This window comes from Oncorhynchus kisutch, linkage group LG9 (genome assembly GCF_002021735.2).
Source record: "Oncorhynchus kisutch isolate 150728-3 linkage group LG9, Okis_V2, whole genome shotgun sequence".
In the NCBI taxonomy this organism is placed as follows: domain Eukaryota; kingdom Metazoa; phylum Chordata; class Actinopteri; order Salmoniformes; family Salmonidae; genus Oncorhynchus; species Oncorhynchus kisutch.
The window spans coordinates 44,399,273-44,416,996 of NC_034182.2; the positions used below are offsets into that span (position 1 = coordinate 44,399,273).

The 17,724-nt window shown below is 39.4% G+C and overlaps 1 protein-coding gene across 1 annotated transcript in view; it reads right to left on the reverse strand.

Moving 5' to 3' along the window:
* Positions 1-5,961, reverse strand: part of LOC109885544 (sodium/hydrogen exchanger 9B2) — a 55,403-nt gene extending 49,442 nt beyond the window's left edge. The window contains exons 1-2 of the mRNA XM_031832682.1: positions 5,868-5,961; positions 123-213 (exon numbers count right to left, since the gene is read on the reverse strand). Coding sequence (XP_031688542.1) covers positions 123-166 — 44 coding nt within the window. The 5' untranslated portion in view covers positions 167-213; positions 5,868-5,961. The remainder of the gene's footprint in view (positions 1-122; positions 214-5,867) is intronic.
* Positions 5,962-17,724: the final 11,763 nt, after the last annotated feature.

The window sequence follows — 17,724 nt, forward strand, 5'->3', positions numbered from 1 at the left end:
TGAATGTCTTAATCATTAATGATTTGATCCCCAACACACACACTGTCACACACACACAGTCACACACACACACACACACACACTGTCACACACACACACACTGTCACACACACAAATCTTACCTTTGGTAATAACGTGGGCTAGAAAGCCGTGAGGTCGGGGACATCTGCTGACCCAGGAAGAGCAAGAAGAACAGTCCAACATCGTCCTCACCTGGACACACAAACGCGCACACACGAAGAAATACACACACGCAGACACACACACACAGACACACACACACACACAATACAACGGCAGGGTTAGAGATTTGGACTAGTAACCGAAAGGTTGCAAGTTCAATTCCCAGAGCTGACAAGGTACAAATCTGTCGTTCTGCCCCTGAACAAGACAGTTAACCCACTGTTCCTAGGCCAGTTAACCCTCTGTTCCTAGGCCGTCATCGGAAATAAGAATTTGTTCTTAACTTACTTGCCTCGTTAAATAAACAAAACAAACAAACCTTCTATTCTCTCTTCACTGGATCCACAATAATCAAGAGAAGTCTGAACAACAACAGCATAATGTAAGTCAACAGGTGTTGCTGTTTCTGGAGTAGCAGGACGGAAAGGTCAGATAGCTACATTTAGACTGCAGTTCAGCTGAACTATCACTGGTAGAGACTGGTTATAACAACACTACCACTGGTAGAGACTGGTTATAACACCACCACTGGTAGAGACTGGTTATAACAACACTACCTACTGGTAGAGACTGGTTATAACAACACTACCTACTGGTAGAGACGGGTTATAACACTACCACTGGTAGAGACTGGTTATAACAACACTATCACTGGTAGAGACTGGTTATAACAACACAATCACTGGTAGAGACGGGTTATAACACTACCACTGGTAGAGACTGGTTATAACAACACTATCACTGGTAGAGACTGGTTATAACACTACCCCTGGTAGAGACTGTTTATAACACTACCACTGGTAGAGACTGGTAATGGTTATAACACTACCACTGGTAGAGACTGGTTATAACAACACTATCACTGGTAGAGACTGGTTATAACACTACCACTGGTAGAGACTGGTTATAACACTACCACTGGTAGAGATTGGTAATGGTTATAACACTACCACTGGTAGAGAATGGTAATGGTTATAACACTACCACTGGTAGAGACGGGTTATAACACTACCACTGGTAGAGACTGGTTATAACACTACCACTGGTAGAGACTGGTTATAACACTACCACTGGTAGAGACTGGTTATAACACTACCACTGGTAGAGACTGGTTATAACACTACCACTGGTACAGACTGGTTATAACAACACTACCACTGGTAGAGACTGGTAATGGTTATAACAATACCACGGATAGAGACTGGTTATAACACTACCACTGGTAGAGACTGGTTATAACACTACCACTGGTAGAGACTGGTTATAACACTACCACTGGTAGAAACTGGTTATAACACTACCACTGGTAGAGACTGGTTATAACAACACTACCCCTGGTAGAGACTGGTTATAACACTACCACTGGTAGAGACTGGTTATAACACTACCACTGGTAGAAACGGGTTATAATACTACCACTGGTAGAGACTGTTTATAACAACACTACCCCTGGTAGAGACTGGTTATAACACTACCACTGGTAGAGACTGGTTATAACACTACCACTGGTAGAGACTGGTTAAAACACTACCACTGGTAGAGACTGGTTATAACACTACCACTGGTAGAGACTGGTTATAACACTACCACTGGTAAAGACTGGTTATAACACTACCACTGGTAGAGACTGGTTATAACACTACCACTGGTAGAGACTGGTAATGGTTATAACACTACCACTGGTAGAGACTGGTTATAACACTCCCACTGGTAGAGACTGGTAATAACACTACCGCTGGTAGAGACTGGTTATAACACTACCACTGGTAGAGACTGGTTATAACAACACTACCACTGGTAGAGACAGGTTATAACACTACCACTGGTAGAGACTGGTTATAACAACACTACCACTGGTAGAGACTGGTAATGGTTATAACACTACCACTGGTAGAGACTGGTTATAACAACACTACCCCTGGTAGAGACTGGTTATAACACTACCACTGGTAGAGACTGGTTATAACACTACCACTGGTAGAGACTGGTTATAACACTACCACCGGTAGAGACTGGTAATGGTTATAACACTACCACTGGTGGAGACTGGTTATAACACTACCCCTGGTAGAGACTGGTTATAACACTACCACTGGTAGAGACTGGTAATGGTTATAACACTACCACTGGTAGAGACTGGTTATAACAACACTATCACTGGTAGAGACTGGTTATAACACTACCACTGGTAGAGACTGGTTATAACACTACCACTGGTAGAGACTGGTAATGGTTATAACACTACCACTGGTAGAGACTGGTAATGGTTATAACACTACCACTGGTAGAGACGGGTTATAACACTACCACTGGTAGAGACTGGTTATAACACTACCACTGGTAGAGACTGGTTATAACACTACCACTGGTAGAGACTGGTTATAACACTACCACTGGTAGAGACTGGTTATAACACTACCACTGGTACAGACTGGTTATAACAACACTACCACTGGTAGAGACTGGTAATGGTTATAACACTACCACTGGCAGAGACTGGTTATAACACTACCACTGGTAGAGACTGGTTATAACACTACCACTGGTAGAAACTGGTTATAACACTACCACTGGTAGAGACTGGTTATAACAACACTACCCCTGGTAGAGACTGGTTATAACACTACCACTGGTAGAGACTGGTTATAACACTACCACTGGTAGAGACTGGTTATAACACTACCACTGGTAGAGACTGGTTATAACACTACCACTGGTAGAGACTGGTTATAACACTACCACTGGTAGAAACTGGTTATAACACTACCACTGGTAGAGACTGGTTATAACAACACTACCCCTGGTAGAGACTGGTTATAACACTACCACTGGTAGAGACTGGATATAACACTACCACTTGTAGAGACTGGTTATAACACTACCACTGGTAGAGACTGGTTATAACACTACCACTGGTAGAGACTGGTTATAACACTACCACTGGTAGAGACTGGTTATTACACTACCACTGGTAGAGGCTGGTTATAACACTACCACTGGTACAGAATGGTTATAACACTACCACTGGTAGAGACTGGTTATAACACTACCACTGGTAGAGACTGGTTAAAACACTACCACTGGTAGAGACTGGTTATAACACTACCACCGGTACAGACTGGTTATAACAACACTACCACTGGTAGAGACTGGTAATGGTTATAACACTACCACTGGTAGAGACTGGTTATAACACTACCACTGGTAGAGACTGGTTATAACACTACCACTGGTAGAAACTGGTTTTAACACTACCACTGGTAGAGACTGGTTATAACAACACTACCCCTGGTAGAGACTGGTTATAACACTACCACTGGTAGAGACTGGTTATAACACTACCACTGGTAGAGACTGGTTAAAACACTACCACTGGTAGAGACTGGTTGTAACACTACCACTGGTAGAGACTGGTTAAAACACTACCACTGGTAGAGACTGGTTATAACACTACCACTGGTAGAGACCGGTTATAACACTCCCACTGGTAGAGACTGGTAATGGTTATAACACTACCACTGGTAGAGACTGGTTATAACACTCCCACTGGTAGAGACTGGTAATAACACTACCGCTGGTAGAGACTGGTTATAACACTACCACTGGTAGAGACTGGTTATAACAACACTACCACTGGTAGAGACTGGTTATAACACTACCACTGGTAGAGACTGGTTATAACTACACTACCACTGGTAGAGACTGGTAATGGTTATAACACTACCACTGGTAGAGACTGGTTATAACAACACTACCCCTGGTAGAGACTGGTTATAACACTACCACTGGTAGAGATTGGTAATGGTTACAACCCTATCACTGGTAGAGACTGGTTATAACACTACCACTGGTAGAGACTAGTTATAACACTACCACTGGTAGAGACTGGTAATGGTTATAACACTACCACTGGTATAGACTGGTTATAACACTACCCCTGGTAGAGACTGGTAATGGTTATAACACTACCCCTGGTATAGACTGGTAATGGTTATAACACTACCACTGGTAGAGACTGGTAATGGTTACAACACTACCACTGGTAGAGACTGGTAATGGTTATAACACTATCACTGGTAGAGACTGGTTATAACACCACCACTGGTAGAGACTGGTAATAACACTACCACCGGTAGAGACTGGTTATAACACTACCACTGGTAGAGACTGGTTATAACAACACTACCACTGGTAGAGACTGGTAATGGTTATAACACTACCACTGGTAGAGACTGGTAATGGTTACAACACTACCCCTGGTAGAGACTGGTAATAACACTACCACTGGTAGAGACTGGTTATAACAACACTACCACTGGTAGAGACTGGTTATAACAACACTACCCCTGGTAGAGACTGGTTATAACACTACCACTGGTAGAGACTGGTTATAACACTACCACTGGTAGAGACTGGTTATAACACTACCACTGGTAGAGACTGGTTATAACAACACTACCACTGGTAGAGACTGGTAATGGTTATAACACAACCACTGGTAGAGACTGGTTATAACACTACCACTGGTAGAGACTGGTTATAACACTACCACTGGTAGAAACTGGTTATAACACTGCCACTGGTAGAGACTGGTTATAACAACACTACCCCTGGTAGAGACTGGTTATAACACTACCACTGGTAGAGACTGGTTATAACACTACCACTGGTAGAGACTGGTTAAAACACTACCACTGGTAGAGACTGGTTATAACACTACCACTGGTAGAGACTGGTTGTAACACTACCACTGGTAGAGACTGGTTATAAAACTACCACTGGTAGAGACTGGTTATAACACTACCACTGGTAGAGACTGGTAATGGTTATAACACTACCACTGGTAGAGACTGGTTATAACACTACCACTGGTAGAGACTGGTAATAACACTACCACTGGTATAGACTGGTTATAACACTACCACTGGTAGAGACTGGTTATAACACTACCACTGGTAGAGACTGGTAATGGTTACAACACAACCACTGGTAGAGACTGGTTATAACACTTCCACTGGTAGAGACTGGTTATAACAACACTACCACTGGTAGAGACTGGTTATAACACTACCACTGGTAGAGACTGGTTATAACAACACTACCACTGGTAGAGACTGGTAAATGTTATAACACTACCACTGGTAGAGACTGGTTATAACAACACTACCCCTGGTAGAGACTGGTTATAACACTACCACTGGTAGAGACTGGTAATGGTTACAACCATATCACTGGTAGAGACTGGTTATAACACTACCACTGGTAGAGACTAGTTATAACACTACCACTGGTAGAGACTGGTAATGGTTATAACACTATCACTGGTAGAGACTGGTTATAACAACACTATCAATGGTAGAGACTTGTTATAACACTACCCCTGGTAGAGACTGGTTATAACACTACCCCTGGTAGAGACTGGTAATGGTTATAACACTACCACTGGTAGAGACTGGTAATGGTTATAACAACTCTGTCATCTGGTTAATTGCGAAATTCCCTAAACTTTCCCAAATGTTTCCTGCTTGGAAGATTCATAATCGGGATACAATAAGCTGGAAATCCAGGAGTCCTTCAACTTGGATCTCTGGAAAACAATCTATTTCTGGTTTGTATTTATGTTAATGAAGGCATTTCTGCGTTTCGATAAGATACCCAGAAGCATTACTAACTTGTGTTCTTACTCTGGTCTCCTCTCCTTCCTTCTAGTCCTCTTCTGGACTCCTTTCCTTCCTTCTAGTCCTCTGCTGGTCTCCTTTCCTTCCTTCTAGTCCTCTGCTGGTCTCCTCTCCTTCCTTCTAGTCCTGCTGGTCTCCTCTCCTTCCTTCTAATCCTCTGCTGGTCTCCTCTCCTTCCCTCTAGTCCTCTGCTGGTCTCCTCTCCTTCCTTCTAGTCCTCTGCTGGTCTCCTTTCCTTCCTTCTAGTCCTGCTGGTCTCCTCTCCTTCCTTCTAGTCCTCTGCTGGTCTCCTCTCCTTCCTTCTAGTCCTCTGCTGGTCTCCTCTCCTTCCTTCTAGTCCTCTGCTAGACTCCTCTCCTTCCTTCTAGTCTTCTGCTGGTCTCCTCTCCTTCCTTTTAGTCCTGCTGGTCTCCTCTCCTTCCTTCTAGTCCTCTGCTGGACTCCTCTCCTTCCTTCTAATCCTCTGCTGGTCTCCTCTCCTTCCTTCTAGTCCTGCTGGTCTCCTCTCCTTCCTTCTAGTCCTCTGCTGGTCTCCTCTCCTTCCTTCTAGTCCTCTGCTGGTCTCCTCTCCTTCCTTCTAGTCCTCTGCTGGTCTCCTCTCCTTCCTTCTAGTCCTCTGCTAGACTCCTCTCCTTCCTTCTAGTCCTGCTGGTCTCCTCTCCTTCCTTCTAGTCCTCTGCTGGTCTCCTCTCCTTCCTTCTAGTCCTCTGCTAGACTCCTCTCCTTCCTTCTAGTCCTCTGGACGACCCTCTTTCTTCATGCCGCCGAGACAAACTTTACACCTCACCTAACTCATGCCTCTCTTTATTGTCACTCAGTGTGTTTTTGTGTGTGTGATTGAGAGATAGATGGAGAGAGAGAGAGAGAGAGAGAGAGAACAAAAAATACACACTCGAAGGGTCAGGTTTAGAGGCGGTAGGAGGGGAGAGAGAGTGACATGCCTCACTCCACAGGTCAGGTTTGGAGGGGAGAGAGAGAGAGAGAGAGAGAGAGAGAGAGAGAGACAGAGAGAGAGAGAGAGAGAGAGAGAGAGAGAGTAGATTTTCTTGTTTGTGCATTGTATTTATGACTAGTGTGAATTGTTTCAAATAATTCAGTGTTATCTGCCGTTGATAGTTTTTAATGTCGCCTCATCGAATTTCAATAAATCATTTTCTGTCTCTCAGTCACTTAGTATCTATGAGCCCTAGACGCTTCCTCAATGTGTTCTAGAATGCCAGGTGCCCTTTTCTATGTTCTATTTAAGCACTGGTCCGTGTTGAATACAGTCGCAGGTAAAAGGCCAGTCGCAGGTAAAAGGCCAGTCGCAGGTAAAAGGCCAGTCGCAGGTAAAAGGCCAGTCGCAGGTAAAAGGCCAGTCGCAGGTAAAAGGCCAGTCGCAGGTAAAAGGTGTTGAATACAGTCGCAGGTAAAAGGCCAGTCGCAGGTAAAAGGCCAGTCGCAGGTAAAAGGCCAGTCGCAGGTAAAAGGACAGTCGCAGGTAAAAGGACAGTCGCAGGTAAAAGGCCAGTCGCAGGTAAAAGGCCAGTCGCAGGTAAAAGGACAGTCGCAGGTAAAAGGACAGTCGCAGGTAAAAGGCGGGCCTGTAAACCCATTAACCTGTGACTGTTTTGAGCATGGACTTTAGCACTGACTCGCGTGCCTTATTGCTTTTATCAAATATTTTCCAACATGGTAACCTTTGTCCCCAGGCTGTTACGCACGGCTCATACAAGCCTGACCATAGAATTCTATGGGAGTGACTTACCGAGTAACGTATTTGCCATCATTTCATTTGAACCAATCACACAACTGCGAAGCTCTGTGCTTGTGGTGTGCTAGCGTACACAGAGGGTTAGGGGGAAGGTGTTGTGGGAGATGATTGGTTGGTAGATTTAAGCCAATTATGTGGCTGAGTCATTGGTGCCAATCTCCCGGCACGCTGTATTGGCTAAGGCCGAGTTCGGCACATTGGTCCACTAGACTCTTAGTGCATTTGGACGGAAGCATAATCTAGGAATAAGATGTCCATCATTTTAAAATAACAAGAAATTACGTATTTTTATCAAAACTGTTATTTTGATAGTTAAATGAAAACTATTTCATTCCTCCACCAAAGGAAATAGCCTGCCAAGAATTGTTAGTTATTTTGGTCATGTTGGGATCTTTACATGTATTATTTATGCTATGCTAAAGGTCTGGTCGTTCATGTGGTTGAAGACTGTCTGACGCTAACTTCAGCTAACAGTCAAACACCTGGAATGGCAGTAAACTAGCAGCGAACAGGCAAACACCTGGAATGGCAGTAAACTAGCAGCGAACAGTCAAACACCTGGAATGGCAATAAACTAGCAGCGAACAGGCAAACACCTGGAATGGCAGTAAACTAGCAGCGAACAGTCAAACACCTGGAATGGCAGTAAACTAGCAGCGAACAGGCAAACACCTGGAATGGCAGTAAACTAGCAGCGAACAGGCAAACACCTGGAATGGCAATAAACTAGCAGCGAACAGGCAAACACCTGGAATGGCAGTAAACTAGCAGCGAACAGGCAAACACCTGGAATGGCAGTAAACTAGCAGCGAACAGGCAAACACCTGGAATGGCAATAAACTAGCAGCGAACAGGCAAACACCTGGAATGGCAGTAAACTAGCAGCGAACAGTCAAACACCTGGAATGGCAGTAAACTAGCAGCGAACAGGCAAACACCTGGAATGCTAGCTAACTTCAGTTCATTACATTGATGCGTGAATTATTTATTTTTTCCCCTTTTTTCATGATATCCAATTGGTAGTTACAGTCTTGTCCCATCACTGCAACTCATACGGACTCGGGAGAGGCGAAGGTCAAGAGCCATGCGCCCTCCGAAACACGACCCTGCCAAGCCGCACCGCTTCTTGACACACTATGCACTTAACCCGGAAGCCAGCCGCACCAATTTGTCGGAGGAAACACTGTACAACTAGCGATCGTTTCAGTGTGCTCCCAGACCGCTACAGGAGTTGCTAGAGCGTGATGGGACAAGGACATCCCTGCTGGCCAAAACCTCCCCTAACCCGGACGACACTGGGCCAAACCCTCCCCTAACCCGGACGACGCTGGGCCAAACCCTCCCCTAACCCGGACGACGCTGGGCCAAACCCTCCCCTAAACCGGACTACGCTGGGCAAAACCCTCCCCTAACCCGGACGATGCTGGGCCAAACCCCCATCGACTCCATGGGGTTTAAAGAGGATAGTTGGGATACTGAAAACTTCATTGGTATTCATATAAACCTGTTTTGGATTCAACATATCAATGTAGGACTCATACATAACATCTGTTCCCTCCTAGAGGAGAAAGCCACGCAATCCAATCCAACATTCAATGATTCATGAACTCTGTGACCTGTCTCTCTCTCTCTCTCTCTCTCTCTCTCTCTCTCTCTCTCTCTGTCTCTCTCTCTCTCTCTCTCTCTCTCTCTCTCTCTCTCTGTCTCTCTCTCTGTCTGTCTGTCTCTCTCTCTCTCTCTCTCTCTGTCTCTCTCTGTGTCTCTCTCTCTGTCTCTCTCTCTCTCCCCCCTCTCTCTCTCTCTCTCTCTCTCTCTCTCTGTCTCTCTCTTCTGTCTCTCTCTCTGTCTCTCTCTCTCTCCCCCCTCTCTCTCTCTCTCTCTCTCTCTCTCTCTCTCTCTTCTTGTCTCTTTCCCAGACATTGGACTGTAGGCAGGTGACCTTGGTAGGCTAGTTAATAAAAACTTTAATTTATGACAGCAGTCTAAATCTATAATCCCCAGCAGGTCGTGGGAAGAAGAACACAGTGTTTTACTCCTGTCAAGCCGGAGGAAGTTTTGAGTTAGAACTCAAAGTACGTGTTCCTCATTTCCAATGTTCTCTCTAAACTGCCTGTGGGGCGCGTATCTCCCCTGGGACTATATCAGCCTGCACAGAGAAGCACCAGATTGAACTTGACTCAACTTGCTAGAGTTTTCCCCTTTAGTTAAAACGATCAACGTTCCCCTTTAGTTAACACGATCAACATTCCCTTTCAGTTAACACTATCAACGTTCCCCTTTAGTTAACACGATCAACGTTCCCCTTCAGTTAACACTATCAACATTCCCCTTTAGTTAACACGATCAACGTTCCCCTTCAGTTAACACGATCAACGTTCTCCTTTACTGTGGGAATTGTGATCGAATTAACACAATATTAGCAACCTACCGAACTAAAACAAACTACGCAAAACTTAGTATTCAAAACGAAATATGGAATGTAGGCCTACATTGAACACCACAAGTTGGCTGCTACTGTAGGCTGAATGACAGAACAGCTATTTCCATGTTAAAATATTATGGGATTCATTTTCTCCATTGTTTATGATGGTAGGCCTGTCTGGTAGTCCTACATTAGGATCAAATAGCCACAGCAGCCAACTTGACCACAGTCTGAAGCTATGACTTAAAGTGGGTATTGCTTCATTATTCACAGTAATTCTGAAAGTTCCACAGAATTTTCACAATGTTCACGTTTGCCTTAGCAGACCTGAACTTTGCTCAGTGACTAATTGTTTTTTAGGGAACACTGCTCATTGCACACGCTTTTTGAGTGTATATTGATTAAAATCATCAATATACACTTAACTTTGTTGCCTAAGAATATCAACTAAACATTATTGTGCAACAATATAAACTACAGTAAACAGTGTTGTCCAACAATTTAAACTATTGTACATTATCTTATGATCGAAAAAATTCAAACAGTGGAGGCAAATTTAAATTTTCGGATGGAACATAAAGTTATATTCTATTCTATTCCTTTCTATTCTATTAATTTATATTCTGTTCCATTAGATTCCCTTCTATTCTATTCTATTCCATTATATTCTATAATAGTTTATTCACTTCTAACATCATCACATTAATAAAATGGTTTAACATCATCACATTAACATCATCACATTAACATCATCACATTACTAACATGGTTTAACATCATCAAATTAATAACATGGTTTAACATCATCACATTAACATCATCACATTAACATCATCACATTACTAACATGGTTTAACATCATCACATTAATAACATGGTTTAACATCATCACATTAATAACATGGTTTAACATCATCACATTAACATCATCACATTAACATCATCACATTAACATCATCACATTAACATCATCACATTAATAACATGGTTTAACATCATCACATTAATAACATGGTTTAACATCATCACATTAACATCATCACATTATCATCATCACATTAACATCATCACATTAACATCATCACATTAACATCATCACATTAACACAATCACATTAACATCATCACATTAACATCATCACATTACTAACATGGTTTAACATCATCACATTAATAACATGGTTTAACATCATCACATTAACATCATCACATTAATAACATGGTTTAACATCATCACATTAATAACATGGTTTAACATCATCACATTAACATCATCACATTAACATCATCACATTAACATCATCACATTAATAACATGGTTTAACATCATCACATTAATAACATGGTTTAACATCATCACATTAACATCATCACATTAATAGCATGGTTTAACATCATCACATTAACATCATCACATTAACATCATCACATTAACATCATCACATTACCATCATCACATTAACAGCATCACATTAACATCGTCACATTAACATCATCACATTAACATCATCACATTAATAACATGGTTTAACATCATCACATTAACATCATCACATTATCATCATCACATTAACATCATCACATTAACATCATCACATTAATAACATGGTTTAACATCATCACATTAACATCATCACATTAACATAATCACATTAACATCATCACATTAACATCATCACATTGCCATCATCACATTAATAACATGGTTTAACATCATCACATTAACATCATCACATTAACATCATCACATTACCATCATCACATTAACATCATCACATTAACATCGTCACATTAGTAACATGGTTTAACATCATCACATTAATAACATGGTTTAACATCATCACATTAACATCATCACATTAACATCATCACATTAACATCATCACATTAACATCGTCACATTAACATCATCACATTACCATCATCACATTAACAGCATCACATTAACATCTTCACATTAATAACATGGTTTAACATCATCACATTAATAACATGGTTTAACATCATCACATCGATAACATGGTTTAACATCATCACATTAACATAATCACATTAACATCATCACATTACCATCATCACATTACCATCATCACATTAATAACATGGTTTAACATCATCACATTCGTAACATGGTTTAAACATCATCACATTAATAACATGGTTTAACATCATCACATTAACAACATGGTTTAACATCATCACATTAACATCATCACATTAACATCATCACATTAACATCATCACATTAACATCATCACATTACCATCATCACATTAATAACATGGTTTAACATCATCACATTAACAACATCGTTTAACATCATCACATTAACATCATCACATTAACATCATCACATTAATAACATGGTTTAACATCATCACATTAGTAACATGGTTTAACATCATCACATTAATAACATGGTTTAACATCATCACATTAACATCATGGTTTAACATCATCACATTGACATCATCACATTAACATCATCACATTAACATCATCACATTAATAACATGGTTTAACATAATCACATTAATAACATGGTTTAACATCATCACATTAATAACATGGTTTAACATCATCACATTAACATCATCACATTAACATCATCACATTAACATCAGCACATTAACATCAGCACAGTAATAACATGGTTTAAAATCATCACATTAACATCATCACATTACTAACATGGTTTAACATCATCACATTAATATCATGGTTTAACATCATCACATTAACATCATCAAATAAACATCATCACATTAACATCATCACATTAATACAATCACATTACCATCATCACATTGCCATCATCACATTAATAACATGGTTTAACATCATCACATTCGTAACATGGTTTAACATCATCACATGAATAACATGGTTTAACATCATCACATTAGCAACATGGTTTAACATCATCACATTAACATCATCACATTAACATCATCACATTAACATCATCACATTACCATCATCACATTAACAGCATCACATTAACATCATCACATTAATAACATGGTTTAACATCATCACATTAATAACATGGTTTAACATCATCACATTGATAACATGGTTTAACATCATCACATTAACAAACATCGTTTAACATCATCACATTAACATCATCACATTAACATCATCACATTAACATCATCACATTAACAACATGGTTTAACATCATCACATTAACATCATCACATTAACATCATCACATTACCATCATCACATTAATAACATGGTTTAACATCATCACATTAGTAACATGGTTTAACATCATCACATTAATAACATGGTTTAACATCATCACATTAACATCATGGTTAACATCATCACATTAACATCATCACATTAACATCATCACATTAACATCATCACATTAATAACATGGTTTAACATCATCACATTAATAACATGGTTTAACATCATCACATTAATAACATGGTTTAACATCATCACATTAACATCATCACATTAACATCATCACATTAACATCAGCACATTAACATCTGCACATTAATAACATGGTTTAAAATCATCACATTAACATCATCACATTACTAACATGGTTTAACATCATCACATTAATATCATGGTTTAACATCATCACATTAACATCATCAAATAAACATCATCACATTAACATCATCACATTAATACAATCACATTAACATCATCACATTAACATCATCACATTAATAACATGGTTTAACATCATCACATTAACATCATCAAATAAACATCATCACATTAACATCATCACATTAACACCATCACATTAACATCATCACATTAATAACATGGTTTAACATCATCACATTAATAACATGGTTTAACATCATCACATTAATAACATGGTTTAACATCATCACATTACAATCATCACATCATCATCATCACATTAATAACATGGCTTAACATCATCACATTAACATCATCACATTAACATCATCATATTAACATCACATTATCATCATCACATTAATAACATGGTTTAACATCATCACATTGCAATCATCACATTATCATCATCACATTAATAACATGGTTTAACATCTTCACATTAACATCATCACATTAACATCATCACATTAACGTCATCACAGTAATAACATGGTTTAACATCATCACATTAACATCATCACATTAACAGCATCACATTACCATCATCACATTACCATCATCACATTAACATCATCACATTACCATCATCACATTAATAACATGGTTTAACATCATCACATTAGTAACATGGTTTAACATCATCACATTAATAACATGGCTTAACATCATCACATTAACATCATCACATTAACATCAGCACATTAACATCTGCACATTAATAACATGGTTTAAAATCATCACATTAACATCATCACATTACTAACATGGTTTAACATCATCACATTAATACCATGGTTTAACATCATCACATTAACATCATCAAATAAACATCATCACATTAACATCATCACATTATACAATCACATTAACATCATCACATTAACATCATCACATTAATAACATGGTTTAACATCATCACATTAACATCATCAAATAAACATCATCACATTAACATCATCACATTAACACCATCACATTAACATCATCACATTAATAACATGGTTTAACATCATCACATTAATAACATGGTTTAACATCATCACATTAATAACATGGTTTAACATCATCACATTACAATCATCACATTATCATCATCACATTAATAACATGGCTTAACATCATCACATTAACATCATCACATTAACATCATCATATTAACATCACATTATCATCATCACATTAATAACATGGTTTAACATCATCACATTGCAATCATCACATTATCATCATCACATTAATAACATGGTTTAACATCTTCACATTAACATCATCACATTAACATCATCACATTAACGTCATCACATTAATAACATGGTTTAACATCATCACATTAACATCATCACATTAACAGCATCACATTACCATCATCACATTACCATCATCACATTAACATCATCACATTACCATCATCACATTAATAACATGGTTTAACATCATCACATTAGTAACATGGTTTAACATCATCACATTAATAACATGGCTTAACATCATCACATTAACATCATGGTTTAACATCATCACATTAACATCATCACATTAACATCATCACATTAACATCATCACATTAATAACATGGTTTAACATCATCACATTAATAACATGGTTTAACATCATCACATTAATAACATGGTTTAACATCATCACATTAACATCATCACATTAACATCATCACATTAACATCAGCACATTAATAACATGGTTTAAAATCATCACATTAACATCATCACATTACTAACATGGTTTAACATCATCACATTAATATCATGGTTTAACATCATCACATTAACATCATCAAATAAACATCATCACATTAATATCATCACATTAATACAATCACATTAACATCATCACATTAACATCATCACATTAATAACATGGTTTAACATCATCACATTAACATCATCAAATAAACATCATCACATTAACATCATCACATTAACACCATCACATTAACATCATCACATTAATAACATGGTTTAACATCATCACATTAATAACATGGTTTAACATCATCACATTAATAACATGGTTTAACATCATCACATTAACATCATCACATTAACATCATCACATTAATAACATGGTTTAACATCATCACATTAACATCATCATATTAACATCACATTATCATCATCACATTAATAACATGGTTTAACATCATCACATTGCAATCATCACATTATCATCATCACATTAATAACATGGTTTAACATCTTCACATTAACATCATCACATTAACATCATCACATTAACGTCATCACATTAACGTCATCACATTATAACATGGTTTAACATCATCACATTAACATAATCACATCGACATCATCACATTAACATCATCACATTAACATCATCGCATTAACATCATCACATTAACAACATCACATGAACATCATCACATTAACATCATCACATTAACATCATCACATTAGCATCATCGTAATAATAACATTGTTTAACATCATCACATTAATAACATGGTTTATCATCATCACATTAACATCATCACATTAACAACATGGTTATTAAGCGAGAGATACCAGAGAGAGAGATACCAGAAAGAGATACCAGAGAGACAGATACCAGAGAGAGAGAGAGATACCAGAGAGAGAGACCAGAGAGAGAGATACCAGAGAGATATACCAGAGAGAGAGACCTGAGAAAGAGAGAGACCAGAGAGAGAGAGAGAGAGAGAGATACCAGAGAGAGATACCAGTGAGAGAGATACCAGAGAGAGATACCAGAGATAGATACCAGAAAGAGAGAACTGAGAAAGAGACCAGAGAGAGAGACCAGAGGGAGAGAGAGATACCAGAGAGAGATAACATAGAGAGATACCAGAGAGAGAGACCAAAGAGAGAGATACCAGAGAGAGATATCAGAGAGAGATACCAGAAAGAGAGAGATACCAGAGAGAGATACCAGAGAGCGAGATGCCGGAGAGAGAGATACCAGAGATAGAGAGATACCGAGAGAGAGAGATACCAGAAAGAGAGATACCAGAGAGAGATACCAGAGAGAGAGATACCAGAGAGTGATACCAGAGAGAGAGATACCAGAGAGAGAGAGATACCAGAGAGAGATACCAGAAAGAGATAAAAGAAGGAGAGACCCGAGAAAGAGACCAGAGAGAGAGACCAGAGAGAGAGAGATTACAGAGAGAGACACCAGAGAGAGAGAGTAATACCAGAAAGAGAGACCCGAGAAATAGACCAGAGAGAGAGACCAGAGAGAGAGATACCAGAGAGAGAGAGATACCAGAGAGAGAGACCAGAGAGAGGTACCAGAGAGAGATAGACAGCAGAGAGAGAGACTAGAGAGAGAGACCAGAGAGAGATACAGAGAGATAGACTAGAGAGAGATACCAGAAAGAGAGAGATACCAGAGAGAGATACCAGAGAGAGAGATACCGGACAGAGAGAGATACCAGGAGAGAGAGATACCAGAGAGAGATACCAGAGAGAGAGATACCAGAGAGAGATACCAGAGAGAGAGATACCAGAGATAGAGAAATACCAGAGAGAGAGAGATACCAGAGAGAGAGATACCAGAGAGAGAGAGATACCAGAGAGAGATACAGAGAGAGATACCAGAGAGAGATATCAGAGAGAGAGAACAGAGAGAGAGAGAGACCAGAGAGAGATACCAGAGAGAGACCAGAGACAGATGCCAGAGAGAGAGACATACCAGAGATAGAGACCAGAGAGAGATACCAGAGAGAGATACCAGAAAGAGATAAAAGAAGGAGAGACCAGAGAAAGAGACCAGAGAGAAAGACCAGAGAGAGAGATTCCAGAGAGAGAGACCCAGAGAGAGAGATACCAGAGAGAGATATCAGAGAGAGATACCAGAGAGAAAGACCAGAGAGAGAGAGATACCAGAGAGAGAGAGATACCAGAGAGAGAGAGAGATACCAGAGAGAGAAACACCAGAGAGAGATACCAGAGGGAGACACCAGGGAGATACCAGAGAGAGAGATGCCAGAGAAAGAGATACCAGAGAGAGAGATACCAGAGAGAGAGATACCAGAGAGATACCAGAGAGAGACACCAGAGAGAGATA